Source organism: Carassius gibelio, chromosome B18 (assembly GCF_023724105.1).
Source record: "Carassius gibelio isolate Cgi1373 ecotype wild population from Czech Republic chromosome B18, carGib1.2-hapl.c, whole genome shotgun sequence".
Classification (NCBI taxonomy): Eukaryota; Metazoa; Chordata; class Actinopteri; order Cypriniformes; family Cyprinidae; genus Carassius; species Carassius gibelio.
In genome coordinates this window covers 16511343-16525140 of record NC_068413.1, presented here as the reverse complement: position 1 = coordinate 16525140, position 13798 = coordinate 16511343, and the positions used below count along the sequence as shown (strand labels likewise).

General features: G+C 40.4%; 1 protein-coding gene and 20 non-coding genes across 21 annotated transcripts; 9 read left to right on the top strand and 12 right to left on the bottom strand.

The window, feature by feature from the left end:
- Positions 1–507: 507 nt before the first annotated feature.
- On the bottom strand, positions 508–579 carry trnaw-cca (transfer RNA tryptophan (anticodon CCA)). The gene has a single exon. It is a non-coding gene; the product is annotated as a tRNA-Trp (tRNA).
- Positions 580–718: 139 nt separating this feature from the next.
- On the top strand, positions 719–805 carry trnay-gua (transfer RNA tyrosine (anticodon GUA)). Its single transcript is given in 2 exon segments — positions 719–755; positions 770–805. It is a non-coding gene; the product is annotated as a tRNA-Tyr (tRNA).
- A 228-nt stretch (positions 806–1033) lies between these two features.
- Positions 1034–1105, bottom strand: trnaw-cca (transfer RNA tryptophan (anticodon CCA)). Its single transcript has one exon. It is a non-coding gene; the product is annotated as a tRNA-Trp (tRNA).
- Positions 1106–1243: 138 nt separating this feature from the next.
- On the top strand, positions 1244–1330 carry trnay-gua (transfer RNA tyrosine (anticodon GUA)). Its single transcript is given in 2 exon segments — positions 1244–1280; positions 1295–1330. It is a non-coding gene; the product is annotated as a tRNA-Tyr (tRNA).
- Positions 1331–1557: 227 nt separating this feature from the next.
- Positions 1558–1629, bottom strand: trnaw-cca (transfer RNA tryptophan (anticodon CCA)). The gene has a single exon. It is a non-coding gene; the product is annotated as a tRNA-Trp (tRNA).
- Positions 1630–2066: 437 nt separating this feature from the next.
- trnaw-cca (transfer RNA tryptophan (anticodon CCA)) lies at positions 2067–2138 on the bottom strand. The gene has a single exon. It is a non-coding gene; the product is annotated as a tRNA-Trp (tRNA).
- Positions 2139–2801: 663 nt separating this feature from the next.
- Positions 2802–2888, top strand: trnay-gua (transfer RNA tyrosine (anticodon GUA)). Its single transcript is given in 2 exon segments — positions 2802–2838; positions 2853–2888. It is a non-coding gene; the product is annotated as a tRNA-Tyr (tRNA).
- A 227-nt stretch (positions 2889–3115) lies between these two features.
- trnaw-cca (transfer RNA tryptophan (anticodon CCA)) lies at positions 3116–3187 on the bottom strand. The gene has a single exon. It is a non-coding gene; the product is annotated as a tRNA-Trp (tRNA).
- Positions 3188–3324: 137 nt separating this feature from the next.
- Positions 3325–3411, top strand: trnay-gua (transfer RNA tyrosine (anticodon GUA)). Its single transcript is given in 2 exon segments — positions 3325–3361; positions 3376–3411. It is a non-coding gene; the product is annotated as a tRNA-Tyr (tRNA).
- Positions 3412–3639: 228 nt separating this feature from the next.
- On the bottom strand, positions 3640–3711 carry trnaw-cca (transfer RNA tryptophan (anticodon CCA)). Its single transcript has one exon. It is a non-coding gene; the product is annotated as a tRNA-Trp (tRNA).
- A 139-nt stretch (positions 3712–3850) lies between these two features.
- trnay-gua (transfer RNA tyrosine (anticodon GUA)) lies at positions 3851–3937 on the top strand. Its single transcript is given in 2 exon segments — positions 3851–3887; positions 3902–3937. It is a non-coding gene; the product is annotated as a tRNA-Tyr (tRNA).
- Positions 3938–4165: 228 nt separating this feature from the next.
- trnaw-cca (transfer RNA tryptophan (anticodon CCA)) lies at positions 4166–4237 on the bottom strand. Its single transcript has one exon. It is a non-coding gene; the product is annotated as a tRNA-Trp (tRNA).
- A 198-nt stretch (positions 4238–4435) lies between these two features.
- Positions 4436–4507, bottom strand: trnaw-cca (transfer RNA tryptophan (anticodon CCA)). Its single transcript has one exon. It is a non-coding gene; the product is annotated as a tRNA-Trp (tRNA).
- A 139-nt stretch (positions 4508–4646) lies between these two features.
- Positions 4647–4733, top strand: trnay-gua (transfer RNA tyrosine (anticodon GUA)). The gene is given in 2 exon segments: positions 4647–4683; positions 4698–4733. It is a non-coding gene; the product is annotated as a tRNA-Tyr (tRNA).
- A 228-nt stretch (positions 4734–4961) lies between these two features.
- trnaw-cca (transfer RNA tryptophan (anticodon CCA)) lies at positions 4962–5033 on the bottom strand. Its single transcript has one exon. It is a non-coding gene; the product is annotated as a tRNA-Trp (tRNA).
- A 138-nt stretch (positions 5034–5171) lies between these two features.
- trnay-gua (transfer RNA tyrosine (anticodon GUA)) lies at positions 5172–5258 on the top strand. The gene is given in 2 exon segments: positions 5172–5208; positions 5223–5258. It is a non-coding gene; the product is annotated as a tRNA-Tyr (tRNA).
- A 1232-nt stretch (positions 5259–6490) lies between these two features.
- Positions 6491–9422, top strand: LOC127977101 (uncharacterized). The gene is made up of 4 exons (XM_052581781.1): positions 6491–6603; positions 6774–6929; positions 8049–9058; positions 9175–9422. The coding sequence occupies exons 3-4, from the start codon at positions 8134–8136 to the stop codon at positions 9420–9422; spliced, it is 1173 nt and encodes a 390-aa protein (XP_052437741.1). The 5' UTR covers positions 6491–6603; positions 6774–6929; positions 8049–8133.
- Positions 9423–10771: 1349 nt separating this feature from the next.
- trnaw-cca (transfer RNA tryptophan (anticodon CCA)) lies at positions 10772–10843 on the bottom strand. Its single transcript has one exon. It is a non-coding gene; the product is annotated as a tRNA-Trp (tRNA).
- A 663-nt stretch (positions 10844–11506) lies between these two features.
- trnay-gua (transfer RNA tyrosine (anticodon GUA)) lies at positions 11507–11593 on the top strand. The gene is given in 2 exon segments: positions 11507–11543; positions 11558–11593. It is a non-coding gene; the product is annotated as a tRNA-Tyr (tRNA).
- Positions 11594–11811: 218 nt separating this feature from the next.
- On the bottom strand, positions 11812–11883 carry trnaw-cca (transfer RNA tryptophan (anticodon CCA)). Its single transcript has one exon. It is a non-coding gene; the product is annotated as a tRNA-Trp (tRNA).
- A 973-nt stretch (positions 11884–12856) lies between these two features.
- Positions 12857–12928, bottom strand: trnaw-cca (transfer RNA tryptophan (anticodon CCA)). Its single transcript has one exon. It is a non-coding gene; the product is annotated as a tRNA-Trp (tRNA).
- Positions 12929–13798: the final 870 nt, after the last annotated feature.

Below are 13798 nucleotides of genomic sequence, written 5' to 3'. Positions count from 1 at the left end.
TTTATATTTATATACACACACACTTTATTTATCTAACACACATACTTAGTATACACTTAAATTTTGCACACAATATATATGTACATACATAACTTCACTTTGTAATATACCTGCCTACAATTGTCATTTGTATATTGTCATTCACTGTCTACATATTTGTATTTTTTATTCTTTTATTATGTGTTTTATGTTCTGTCGCTGTCATTCTGTTGTACTGCGGAGCTTCTGTCACGAAAACAAATTCCTCGTATGTGTAAACATACCTGGCAATAAAGCTCATTCTGATTCTGATTCTGATTCTGATTTAAATTCAGAGCAAATATTTTCACATTTCCTTTAGACCTCGTATTGGCAGTTAAAAAAGCCAATGGGTCAAGATCCAAATATATCACCTTACAGAGTGGAAGGAGAGTTTGTCATATTAGAGGCTTCTTTTTTACACGCTTCAATAATTATGAAAACACTTGACGTTGGACTTCATACGTTTAATGTAAAGAAGAGACGGCTTGACCCCGACGTGATTTGAACACGCAACCTTCTGATCTGGAGTCAGACGCGCTACCGTTGCGCCACGAGGTCTTAAAAAACAGGTTATTGCTTCCTTTGCATGGCCGTTGACGCATTCACCACAAAAATGGAGCCTATTTTTCTCAATAACCTCGAGAGGTACGGATGTCTGATTTTCTTGGAAACTTTTCGTGCCTCACGCTTTTTCCATCCTTCGATAGCTCAACTGGTAGAGCGGAGGACTGTAGATGAGTTGTTGGGTATCCTTAGGTCGCTGGTTCAATTCCGGCTCGAAGGAGTGTGATTTTAAATTCAGATCAAATATTTTCACATTTCCTTTAGACTTCGTATTGGCAGTTAATAAAAGCCAATGGGTCAAGATCCAAATATATCACTTTACAGAGTGGAAGTAGTGTTTGTCATATTAGAGGCTTCTTTTTTACAAGCTTCAATAATTATGAAAACAAAGCTGGATGAAAACACTTGACGTTGGACTTCATACTTTTAATGTAAAGAAGAGATGGCTTGACCCCAACGTGATTTGAACACGCAACCTTCTGATCTGGAGTCAGACGCGCTACCGTTGCGTCACAAGGTCTTAAAAAGCAGGTTATTGCTTCCTTTGCATGGCCGTTGATGCATTCACCCCAATAAGGAGCCTACTTTTCCCAATAACCTCAAGAGGTACGGATGTCTGATTTTCTTGGAAACTTTTCGTGCCTTACAATTTTTCCATCCTTCGATAGCTCAGCTGGTAGAGCGAAGGACTGTAGATGAGTTGTTGGGTATCCTTAGGTCGCTGGTTCAATTCCGGCTCGAAGGAGTGTGATTTTAAATTCAGATCAAATATTTTCACATTTCCTTTAGACTTCGTATTGGCAGTTAAAAAAAGCCAATGGGTCAAGATCCAAATATATCACTTTACAGAGTGGAAGTAGTGTTTGTCATATTAGAGGCTTCTTTTTTACAGCTTCAATAATTATGAAAACGAAGCTGGATGAAAACGCTTGACGTTGGACTTCATACTTTTAATGTAAAGAAGAGGTGGCTTGACCCCGACGTTATTTGAACACGCAACCTTCTGATCTGGAGTCAGACGCGCTACCATTGCGCCACGAGGTCTTAAAAAACAGGTTATTGCTTCCTTTGCATGGCCGTTGATGCATTCACCACAATAAGGAGCCTACTTTTCCCAATAACCTCAAGAGGTATGGACGTCTGATTTTCTTGGAAACTTTTCGTGCCTTACAATTTTTCCATCCTTCGATCGCTCAGCTGGTAGAGCGAAGGACTGTAGATGAGTTGTTGGGTATCCTTAGGTCGCTGGTTCAATTCCGGCTCGAAGGAGTGTGATTTTAAATTCAGATCAAATATTTTCACATTTCCTTTAGACTTCTTATTGGCAGTTAAAAAAAGCCAATGGGTCAAGATCCAAATATATCACCTTACAGAGTGGAAGGAGCGTTTGTCATATTAAAGGCTTCTTTTTTACACGCTTCAATAATTATGAAAACACTTGACGTTGGACTTCATACGTTTAATGTAAAGAAGAGACGCCTTGACCCCGACGTGATTTGAACACACAACCTTCTGATCTGGAGTCAGACGCGCTACCGTTGCGCCACGATGTCTTAAAAAACAGGTTATTGCTTCCTTTGCATGGCCGTTGACGCATTCACCACAAAAAGGAGCCTATTTTTCTCAATAACCTCGAGAGGTACGGATGTCTGATTTTCTTGGAAACTTTTCGTGCCTTACGATTTTTCCATCTTTCGATAGCTCAGCTGGTAGAGCGGAAGACTGTAGATGAGTTGTTGGGTATCCTTAGGTCGCTGGTTCAATTCTGGCTCGAAGGAGTGTGATTTTAAATTCAGATCAAATATTTTCACATTTCCTTTAGACTTCGTATTGGCAGTTAAAAAAAGCCAATGGGTCAAGATCCAAATATATCACTTTACAGAGTGGAAGGAGTGTTTGTCATATTAGAGGCTTCTTTTTTACAAGCTTCAATAATTATGAAAACAAAGCTGGATGAAAACACTTGACGTTGGACTTCATACTTTTAATGTAAAGAAGAGATGGCTTGACCCCAACGTGATTTGAACACGCAACCTTCTGATCTGGAGGCAGACGCGCTACCGTTGCGTCACAAGGACTTAAAAAGCAGGTTATTGCTTCCTTTGCATGGCCGTTGATGCATTCACCCCAATAAGGAGCCTACTTTTCCCAATAACCTCAAGAGGTACGGATGTCTGATTTTCTTGGAAACTTTTCGTGCCTTACAATTTTTCCATCCTTCGATAGCTCAGCTGGTAGAGCGAAGGACTGTAGATGAGTTGTTGGGTATCCTTAGGTCGCTGGTTCAATTCCGGCTCGAAGGAGTGTGATTTTAAATTCAGATCAAATATTTTCACATTTCCTTTAGACTTCGTATTGGCAGTTAAAAAAAGCCAATGGGTCAAGATCCAAATATATCACTTTACAGAGTGGAAGTAGTGTTTGTCATATTAGAGGCTTCTTTTTTACAGCTTCAATAATTATGAAAACGAAGCTGGATGAAAACGCTTGACGTTGGACTTCATACTTTTAATGTAAAGAAGAGATGGCTTGACCCCGACGTGATTTGAACACGCAACCTTCTGATCTGGAGTCAGACGCGCTACCATTGCACTACGAGGTCTTAAAAAACAGGTTATTGCTTCCTTTGCATGGCCGTTGACGCATTCACCACAAAAATGGAGCCTATTTTTCTCAATAACCTCGAGAGGTACGGATGTCTGAATTTCTTGACACCTTCTGGTGCCTTATGCGTTACATCCTTCGATAGCTCAGCTGGTAGAGCGGAGGACTGTAGATGAGTTGTTGGGTATCCTTAGGTCGCTGGTTCAATTCCGGCTCGAAGGAGTGTGATTTTAAATTCAGATCAAATATTTTCACATTTCCTTTAGACTTCGTATTGGCAGTTAAAAAAAGCCAATGGGTCAAGATCCAAATATATCACTTTACAGAGTGGAAGGAGTGTTTGTCATATTAGAGGCTTCTTTTTTACAAGCTTCAATAATTATGAAAACAAAGCTGGATGAAAACACTTGACGTTGGACTTCATACTTTTAATGTAAAGAAGAGACGGCTTGACCCCAACGTGATTTGAACACGCAACCTTCTGATCTGGAGTCAGACGCGCTACCGTTGCGCCACGAGATCTTAAAAAACAGGTTATTGCTTCATTTGCATGGCCTTTGACGCATTCACCACAAAAATGGAGCCTATTTTTCTCAATAACCTCGAGAGGTACGGATGTCTGATTTTCTTGGAAACTTTTCGTGCCTTACGCTTTTTCCATCCTTCGATAGCTCAGCTGGTAGAGCGGAGGACTGTAGATAAGTTGTTGGGTATCCTTAGGTCGCTGGTTCAATTCCGGCTCGAAGGAGTGTGCTTTTAAATTCAGATCAAATATTTTCACATTTCCTTTAGACTTCGTATTGGCAGTTAAAAAAAGCCAATGGGTCAAGATCCAAATATATCACTTTACAGAGTGGAAGGAGTGTTTGTCATATTAGAGGCTTCTTTTTTACAAGCTTCAATAATTATGAAAACAAAGCTGGATGAAAACACTTGACGTTGGACTTCATACTTTTAATGTAAAGAAGAGATGGCTTGACCCCGACGTGATTTGAACACGCAACCTTCTGATCTGGAGTCAGACGCGCTACCATTGCGCCACGAAGTCTTAATAAACAGGTTATTGCTTCCTTTGCATGGCCGTTGACGCATTCACCACAAAAAGGAGCCTATTTTTCCCAATAACCTCGAGAGGTACGGATGTCTGAATTTCTTGACACCTTCTGCGTTACATCCTTCGATAGCAAAGCTGGATGAAAACACTTGACGTTGGACTTCATACTTTTAATGTAAAGAAGAGACGGCTTGACCCCGACGTGATTTGAACACGCAACCTTCTGATCTGGAGTCAGACGCGCTACCGTTGCGCCACGAGGTCTTAAAAAACAGGTTATTGCTTCCTTTGCATGGCCGTTGACGCATTCACCACAAAAATGGAGCCTATTTTTCTCAATAACCTCGAGAGGTACGGATGTCTGATTTTCTTGGAAACTTTTCGTGCCTTACGCTTTTTACATCCTTCGATAGCTCAGCTGGTAGAGCGGAGGACTGTAGATGAGTTGTTGGGTATCCTTAGGTCGCTGGTTCAATTCCGGCTCGAAGGAGTGTGATTTTAAATTCAGATCAAATATTTTCACATTTCCTTTAGACTTCGTATTGGCAGTTAAAAAAAGCCAATGGGTCAAGATCCAAATATATCACTTTACCGAGTGGAAGGAGTGTTTGTCATATTAGAGGCTTCTTTTTTACAAGCTTCAATAATTATGAAAACAAAGCTGGATGAAAACACTTGACGTTGGACTTCATACTTTTAATGTAAAGAAGAGATGGCTTGACCCCAACGTGATTTGAACACGCAACCTTCTGATCTGGAGTCAGACGCGCTACCGTTGCGTCACAAGGTCTTAAAAAGCAGGTTATTGCTTCCTTTGCATGGCCGTTGATGCATTCACCCCAATAAGGAGCCTACTTTTCCCAATAACCTCAAGAGGTACGGATGTCTGATTTTCTTGGAAACTTTTCGTGCCTTACAATTTTTCCATCCTTCGATAGCTCAGCTGGTAGAGCGAAGGACTGTAGATGAGTTGTTGGGTATCCTTAGGTCGCTGGTTCAATTCCGGCTCGAAGGAGTGTGATTTTAAATTCAGATCAAATATTTTTCACATTTCCTTTAGACTTCGTATTGGCAGTTAAAAAAAGCCAATGGGTCAAGATCCAAATATATCACTTTACAGAGTGGAAGTAGTGTTTGTCATATTAGAGGCTTCTTTTTTACAGCTTCAATAATTGTATTCATGCGACGAACAACCGTATAAGTCCAAAAAAACAAAAATTGAGATAACCATGTGACTTCAATGTATGTGTGCCACTTTGTATACAGAATCACTTTGGGGGGTGTTCGCGCGACCAAAACTCTGAATTTAAAATTTTAAAATAGTCTCACGCGGAAAAACCGTTTATGTCCAGTAACGAAAAATGGAGACGCCGGTTGCTTTCATGTCCGCTGCGGACATTAATAGACAAAACGTCGGCAAAAAATGGAGAGCGAACATGAATGAATGGAAGGACAGGGCAAGGAAGTCTCTGAGGGATGCTGGGAAACCATATGTGAACCGGAGAGGAGAGCAAAAACGAGGAAAAAGTCCACCAAAAGAGGTGAGTGAAAAACCGTATACAAAGTATCTACATAAAGTTAGCGGTTACAGACAGAGGGTCATCGTCTACTACAGTTCATTCATATAGCTCACTCTTTTTAAAGCTTCAAGTCATGTCGTATGAAAGCTGAGAAAATTAGGATTCAGGGGACGTTTTAAACATGTCTCTCTACTCCTCATAATCACGGAGAAATGAATCGAAACGCTTTAGGTGCGTCTGTAACACCAGCCCAGCTGCGTCTACAGTAATGTTAGGCTTTTTTTTTTTTTTTTTACCATTCATTGATTTTGTTATAAGCACTGCTGGCAGAATTTTATATACATAAACAAACATATGTAAATTCATCCCCAATCTTTAAGATGTTTAGAGTAGAATTTGACTGCTTTATGTCTTCACTGAAATTGGTTAAAAAGTCATTGACGTGTTTAAAATATTTTGATATAATTTTTGGATCCCTGTTACCATTTAATGTAACACTTTGTTTTTGTAATATTGTATGCTATGCTATGTTTGTTACTTGTTATTTAATAAATAATAAAAATAAATGAAAAAAAAAGGTAATAATAAAAAAAATGCATTGATTGTGTAAGCTGTTATACATTCTAGCTAGTAACCTTAATAGCTGCTAATAGCTCTAGTGTTTTATAGCTCAAAAAAACAAAAACGCTAATGTGACTGTTTCTGTTAAGGGAAAGGCATGCAAGGAGTCCCAGGCAGTGTTCAAGCCTAACAGACCAAAGAAAACTCCAGCTCTTCACAGAGTTTTATGCTGTCTCTTATGAGAGGCAGCAGGCTATCATTCTCTCTGGTTTGGAGCAGGTATGCTAACTTAAGCAATTCATGACCATATCATGTCAACAGTATGCAATGCATTACAATGTAGGCCCATAAAATAACCAGTGAATTGAATACTACTGTATGCCTTTAATTCACTAAGACTGCACATGTGCCTGATCACTGATCATCCCAATATGTCTTTTTACTTCTAGCACAAGGTGAGTCGCAGACGACCACGTGGGCCCAACACTGAGAATACTAAGAATAAGTACACCTTCAAGTACCATGTGCAACAAGGAGGTCAAAGACTTGCTGTTTGTAAGCTCACATTTATGTCAGTCTTTCAACTGACCAACAGTCGCCTACAGGCAAGTTTTAAACAGCCTAATTTTTTACGTTTGTTAACTTTTTATTACATGTATGATTTTAATTAGATACATTGTCCATAACATATTTATTTAAAGTTACTTATCTTTGAAAAGGTTATTCAAGAAAAGTTAGGCAGTCAGTCTGAGGGAACAGAGCAGGTAGTCAGGTCTCCATTAGAGGACTTCAGAGGAAAACATAAGAACAGGTAAAAAAAAAAATCCTGGAAGGACCTCATGCTCTCGTCCTATTAGTTTTTAAAGCTGCACCAATGTCAGCATCAGTTGCCCTACAACATTCCCTGATCTAATGGTGCACTTGACGCTGGCATTATAGGGCGTCGGGTGCCTTGCCACCCTATAACGCCAGCATGCACAAACTGTAATGGTTAGGATTCAGCTCACTGTTGTTGCCCAGTCAGGAAACATATTTTTGCACTTTGAGATCGATATCAGAGGTAAAGTGCTATGCAAATGTAATGTATGATCCCGGGATTTCGAGATCGGCCAAAATGTCCGGGATTAGGCTTTTGCATTCTACAGTTGCCATTCATTGTGTTTACTGTGGCAAGCAGGACGAGACTGAGGGCCGCGGGAGAACGGCGCAAGGCCGGTGGCGTGATTACTGATGAGCGACACCTGTGAGACGCACCGGTCTCGTATCTCTCACGGAGGAGCAGGAATTTTCTTAGCAATGCTAAAACGCACACATCAATCGATCACATGTTTAGCGTTCATGTAAACACTACATTCAGATTCACCAATCAGAATGAATTCAGTTAGATTGAAACAAAATGTGTGCATGTAAACAATGACAATTTTTGCGTCATATGAGGATTTTTTCCAGACAAAAAATACATAAATCTCTCATCTCAGGGGGATATGAGGGAGGAAAGCATGGTAATTCGAAAATACTACTGGTTTTCTACTAATACAAAGCTTAATGCTAAATCCTGAGAATCCCATTAATGATTGTTTGTGAAAAACAAAATCCTATAGTTTAGAGAAAAGTTTACAATTATATTAAATTTTATTGTCACAGAAACAATGCAATTGTGCAAAACAGACCAGCATAGTTTATTATATTTCCCTTGTTCATGAGTTGTGTTGTTTATTTTTTAGGCCTCATAGCATTCATCCTGCAGTGAGAGAGGGGATAAGAGAGCACATCCTGAGCTTCCCACGCCAACCGAACCACTACTCACGGATGAAGGGAGATGTGGAGAGGGAGTACCTGAGCCCTGATTTAAACCTGCTCCGCATGTTCCGCCTGTACAAGGAAAGCAATCCAGCATCCACTGCAAAGTTCTGGCTCTATAGGGACATCTTCAAGCAGCAAAACCTCAGTTTTGGGCAGCCAAGAAGTGATACTTGTGCAAAATGTGACGCCCTGTTCTCAAAATTAGTAGCTACTACAACAGATGGAGAAAGGTTGAAGATCACAGCCAAGAGTGAGCTTCACCACCGGAAAGCCGAAAAAGCATACACCCAGTTGCAGGCTGACACAGAGTGGGCCAAAGCCAATGATGACTGCCATGTCATTTGTATCGACATGCAGGGGGTAGTGTACACGCCAAACCTGACACACTCCAACGTGTACTATCAACGGCAGCTGGCCAACTACAACCTCTGTATCCAGGAGATGGGCACTGACAAACCTCCTACAATGTGCCTCTGGCATGAGGGCATCGCTCACAGAGGTTCCATCGAGGTGGCAAGCTGTCTTTTGAAGTGGGCAGAAACATCTTTCGCTCCCCTAGTCCAGGCAAAGGAACGGAAGCTCATCATCTATAGTGACCGATGCTGTGGGCAGAACAACAACTGGCGAGTCCTAAACCTCATGGCCCTACTCGTATCTAGAGGGTACTTCAGTCAGATAGAGCAGAAGTTCATGGTGTCTGGTCACTCCTTCCTTCCCTGTGACTGTTCATTTGCCACGCTGGACAAGAGGCGTAAGGTGTCCACACTCCACACCCCCAGCAATGTCGCCGAGATGATCCGTGGAGCCAGGCAGCTGCATCCATTTAAAGTAATTGAGATGAAATGTGCGGACTTCAGGCAGCTCCCTGATGCAACATTAAAGCATCCACCTGGCTTCCTAATCACATCCATGCTGTGGTTGAAAGTGACAGGTAAAGAACTAAAGAACTAGACTAAAACTAAACTGGTTTTCTGAGATTAACAGTGTTGGGGATATGTGTGTGAAGGAAGAATCATTATTGAATTTCTTGTTGAATCATGATTTCAGCTACTGATCCATGGTGTGTCCACACAAAAGGGAGCCACAGCCTCTACGAGGGATGGAAGCATTGGCTGATCACCAAACAGAGGAAGAATCAACCACCTCCAGCTCCCTTGTTCTCCACCACGTATGCTCGTGCTTACGAAGACCCTTTGCCCATCAAGAAGGAGAAGCACCGTGACCTTATGAAAATGCTAGCCTACATGCCAGCGGAGGCCCAAGCATTTTATGGGACATTAGAATGTGAAGAGTAGCCTGGTATGTGTAGGTCATGTGCAGGGAAAGGTGGGATATATTGTGTATGTTGTGTGAAATTAATCATAAAAGTAGTTGTAGCTTATCTTGTATGCCTTATCTTATGTTGTATAATAGGAATATATAGGTATTTATTTTATTTTATTTAGAACCAAAAAAAGGAAGACGTATATGGTAAACTAGCATATAGAACCAGCATGGAATGAAGATGATGTATGTCTCTATTGTAAATATGTATTGTTTACCATTATTACTGTTTATTGTTTGTATTTATTGTTTATTGTATGTACGGTTTGTTTGTACTGACGTTTATTTTCTGTACTATAAGTAGGCCTATGTATTGTTCATTGTTCGTACCGTATTGTCCGCGTTTTTGTTCTGTGATTTACGTTGGCAAAAAATAAAAAAAATTGAAAGAAAGAAATGCTTAATATTTTCTTTAAGGTTCTGTTACTGTATTAAAACTAAGATAAAGGAATCAAATCTCCAGTGGTTTAAATTGATATGATTAATTGGACTTATACTGTTATTCCACATTAACTGGACATACACTGTTCTTCCAAATTCCAGAAATGTAAATTACTCTAACTTTTTATTTTTAAGATTGATACTAAAAAATCCAGTCTCATTAGAATTGGGAAGCTTTTGTTGTCTATCTTCAAGTAAAAAAAAAAAAAAGTAATATAATATTCAGTCCAAATTAAAAAAAAATGTATTATTCAAAAATTTAAAATATGGACTTATATGGTTCTTCGTCTCAAGCCCTCAATTATGAAAACGAAGCTGGATGAAAACGCTTGACGTTGGACTTCATACTTTTAATGTAAAGAAGAGATGGCTTGACCCCGACGTGATTTGAACACGCAACCTTCTGATCTGGAGTCAGACATGCTACCATTGCGCCACAAGTCTTAAAAAACAGGTTATTGCATCCTTTGCATGGCCGTTGATGCATTCACCCCAATAAGGAGCCTACTTTTCCCAATAACCTCAAGAGGTACGGACGTCTGATTTTCTTGGAAACTTTTCGTGCCTTACAATTTTTCCATGCTTCGATAGCTCAGCTGGTAGAGCGAAGGACTGTAGATGAGTTGTTGGGTATCCTTAGGTCGCTGGTTCAATTCCGGCTCGAAGGATTGTGATTTTAAATTCAGATCAAATATTTTCACATTTCCTTTAGACTTCTTATTGGCAGTTAAAAAAAGCCAATGGGTCAAGATCCAAATATATCACCTTACAGAGTGGAAGGAGCGTTTGTCATATTAGAGGCTTCTTTTTTACACGCTTCAATAATTATGAAAACACTTGACGTTGGACTTCATACGTTTAATGTAAAGAAGAGACGGCTTGACCCCGACGTGATTTGAACACGCAACCTTCTGATCTGGAGTCAGACGCGCTACCGTTGCGCCACGAGGTCTTAAAAAACAGGTTATTGCTTCCTTTGCATGGCCGTTGACGCATTCACCACAAAAAGGAGCCTATTTTTCTCAATAACCTCGAGAGGTACGGATGTCTGATTTTCTTGGAAACTTTTCGTGCCTTACGCTTTTTCCATCCTTCGATAGCTCAGCTGGTAGAGCGGAGGACTGTAGATGAGCTGTTGGGTATCCTTAGGTCGCTGGTTCAATTCCGGCTCCAAGGAGTGTGATTTTAAATTCAGATCAAATATTTTCACATTTCCTTTAGACTTCGTATTGGCAGTTAAAAAAAGCCAATGGGTCAAGATCCAAATATATCACTTTACAGAGTGGAAGGAGTGTTTGTCATATTAGAGGCTTCTTTTTTACAAGCTTCAATAATTATGAAAACAAAGCTGGATGAAAACACTTGACGTTGGACTTCATAATTTTAATGTAAAGAAGAGACGGCTTGACCCCGACGTGATTTGAACACGCAACCTTCTGATCTGGAGTCAGACGCACTACCGTTGCGTCACAAGGTCTTAAAAAGCAGGTTATTGCTTCCTTTGCATGGCCGTTGATGCATTCACCCCAATAAGGAGCCTACTTTTCCCAATAACCTCAAGAGGTACGGATGTCTGATTTTCTTGGAAACTTTTCGTGCCTTGCGCTTTTTCCATCCTTCGATAGCTCAGCTGGTAGAGCGAAGGACTGTAGATGAGTTGTTGGGTATCCTTAGGTCGCTGGTTCAATTCCGGCTCGAAGGAGTGTGATTTTAAATTCAGATCAAATATTTTCACATTTCCTTTAGACTCGTATTGGCAGTTAAAAAAGCCAATGGGTCAAGATCCAAATATATAACTTTACAGAGTGGAAGTAGTGTTTGTCATATTAGAGGCTTCTTTTTTACAGCTTCAATAATTATGAAAACGAAGCTGGATGAAAACGCTTGACTTCATACTTTTAATGTAAAGAAGAGACGGCTTGACCCCGACGTGATTTGAACACGCAACCTTCTGATCTGGAGTCAGACGCGCTACCATTGCGCCACGAAGTCTTAAAAAACAGGTTATTGCTTCCTTTGCATGGCCGTTGACGCATTCACCACAAAAAGGAGCCTATTTTTCCCAATAACCTCGAGAGGTACGGATGTCTGAATTTCTTGACACCTTCTGGTGCCTCATGCGTTACATCCTTCGATAGCTCAGCTGGTAGAGCGAAGGACTGAAGATGAGTTGTTGGGTATCCTTAGGTCACTGGTTCGATTGCGGCTCCAAGGAGTGTGATTTTAAATTCAGAGCAAATATTTTCACATTTCCTTTAGACTTCGTATTGGCAGTTAAAAAAGCCAATGGGTCAAGATCCAAATATATCACTTTACAGAGTGGAAGGAGTGTTTGTCATATTAGAGGCTTCTTTTTTACAAGCTTCAATAATTATGAAAACAAAGCTGGATGAAAACACTTGACGTTGGACTTCATACTTTTAATGTAAAGAAGAGATGGCTTGACCCCAACGTGATTTGAACACGCAACCTTCTGATCTGGAGTCAGACGCGCTACCGTTGCGTCACAAGGACTTAAAAAGCAGGTTATTGCTTCCTTTGCATGGCCGTTGATGCATTCACCCCAATAAGGAGCCTACTTTTCCCAATAACCTCAAGAGGTACGGATGTCTGATTTTCTTGGAAACTTTTCGTGCCTTACAATTTTCCATCCTTCGATAGCTCAGCTGGTAGAGCGAAGGACTGTAGATGAGTTGTTGGGTATCCATAGGTCGCTGGTTCAATTCCGGCTCGAAGGAGTGTTATTTTAAATTCAGATCAAATATTTTCACATTTCCTTTAGACTTCGTATTGGCAGTTAAAAAAAGCCAATGGGTCAAGATCCAAATATATCACTTTACAGAGTGGAAGTAGTGTTTGTCATATTAGAGGCTTCTTTTTTACAGCTTCAATAATTATGAAAAGGAAGCTGGATGAAAACGCTTGACGTTGGACTTCATACTTTTAATGTAAAGAAGAGATGGCTTGACCCCGACGTGATTTGAACACGCAACCTTCTGATCTGGGGTCAGGAGCGCTACCATTGCGCCACGAGGTCTTAAAAAACAGGTTATTGCTTCCTTTGCATGGTCGTTGACGCATTCACCACAAAAAGGAGCCTATTTTTCCCAATAACCTCGAGAGGTACGGATGTCTGATTTTCTTGGAAACTTTTCGTGCCTTACGCTTTTTCCATCCTTCGATAGCTCAGCTGGTAGAGTGGATGACTGTAGATGAGTTGTTGGCTATCCTTATGTCGCTGGTTCAATTCCGGCTCGAAGGAGTGTGATTTTAAATTCAGATCAAATATTTTCACATTTCCTTTAGACTTCGTATTGGCAGTTAAAAAAAGCCAATGGGTCAAGATCCAAATATATCACTTTACAGAGTGGAAGGAGTGTTTCTCATATTAGAGGCTTCTTTTTTACAAGCTTCAATAATTATGAAAACAAAGCTGGATGAAAACACTTGACGTTGGACTTCATAATTTTAATGTAAAGAAGAGACGGCTTGACCCCGACGTGATTTGAACACGCAACCTTCTGATCTGGAGTCAGACGCACTACCGTTGCGTCACAAGGTCTTAAAAAGCAGGTTATTGCTTCCTTTGCATGGCCGTTGATGCATTCACCCCAATAAGGAGCCTACTTTTCCCAATAACCTCAAGAGGTACGGATGTCTGATTTTCTTGGAAACTTTTCGTGCCTTACAATTTTTCCATGCTTCGATAGCTCAGCTGGTAGAGCGAAGGACTGTAGATGAGTTGTTGGGTATCCTTAGGTCGCTGGTTCAATTCCGGCTCGAAGGATTGTGATTTTAAATTCAGATCAAATATTTTCACATTTCCTTTAGACTTCTTATTGGCAGTTAAAAAAAGCCAATGGGTCAAGATCCAAATATATCACCTTACAGAGTGGAAGGAGCGTTT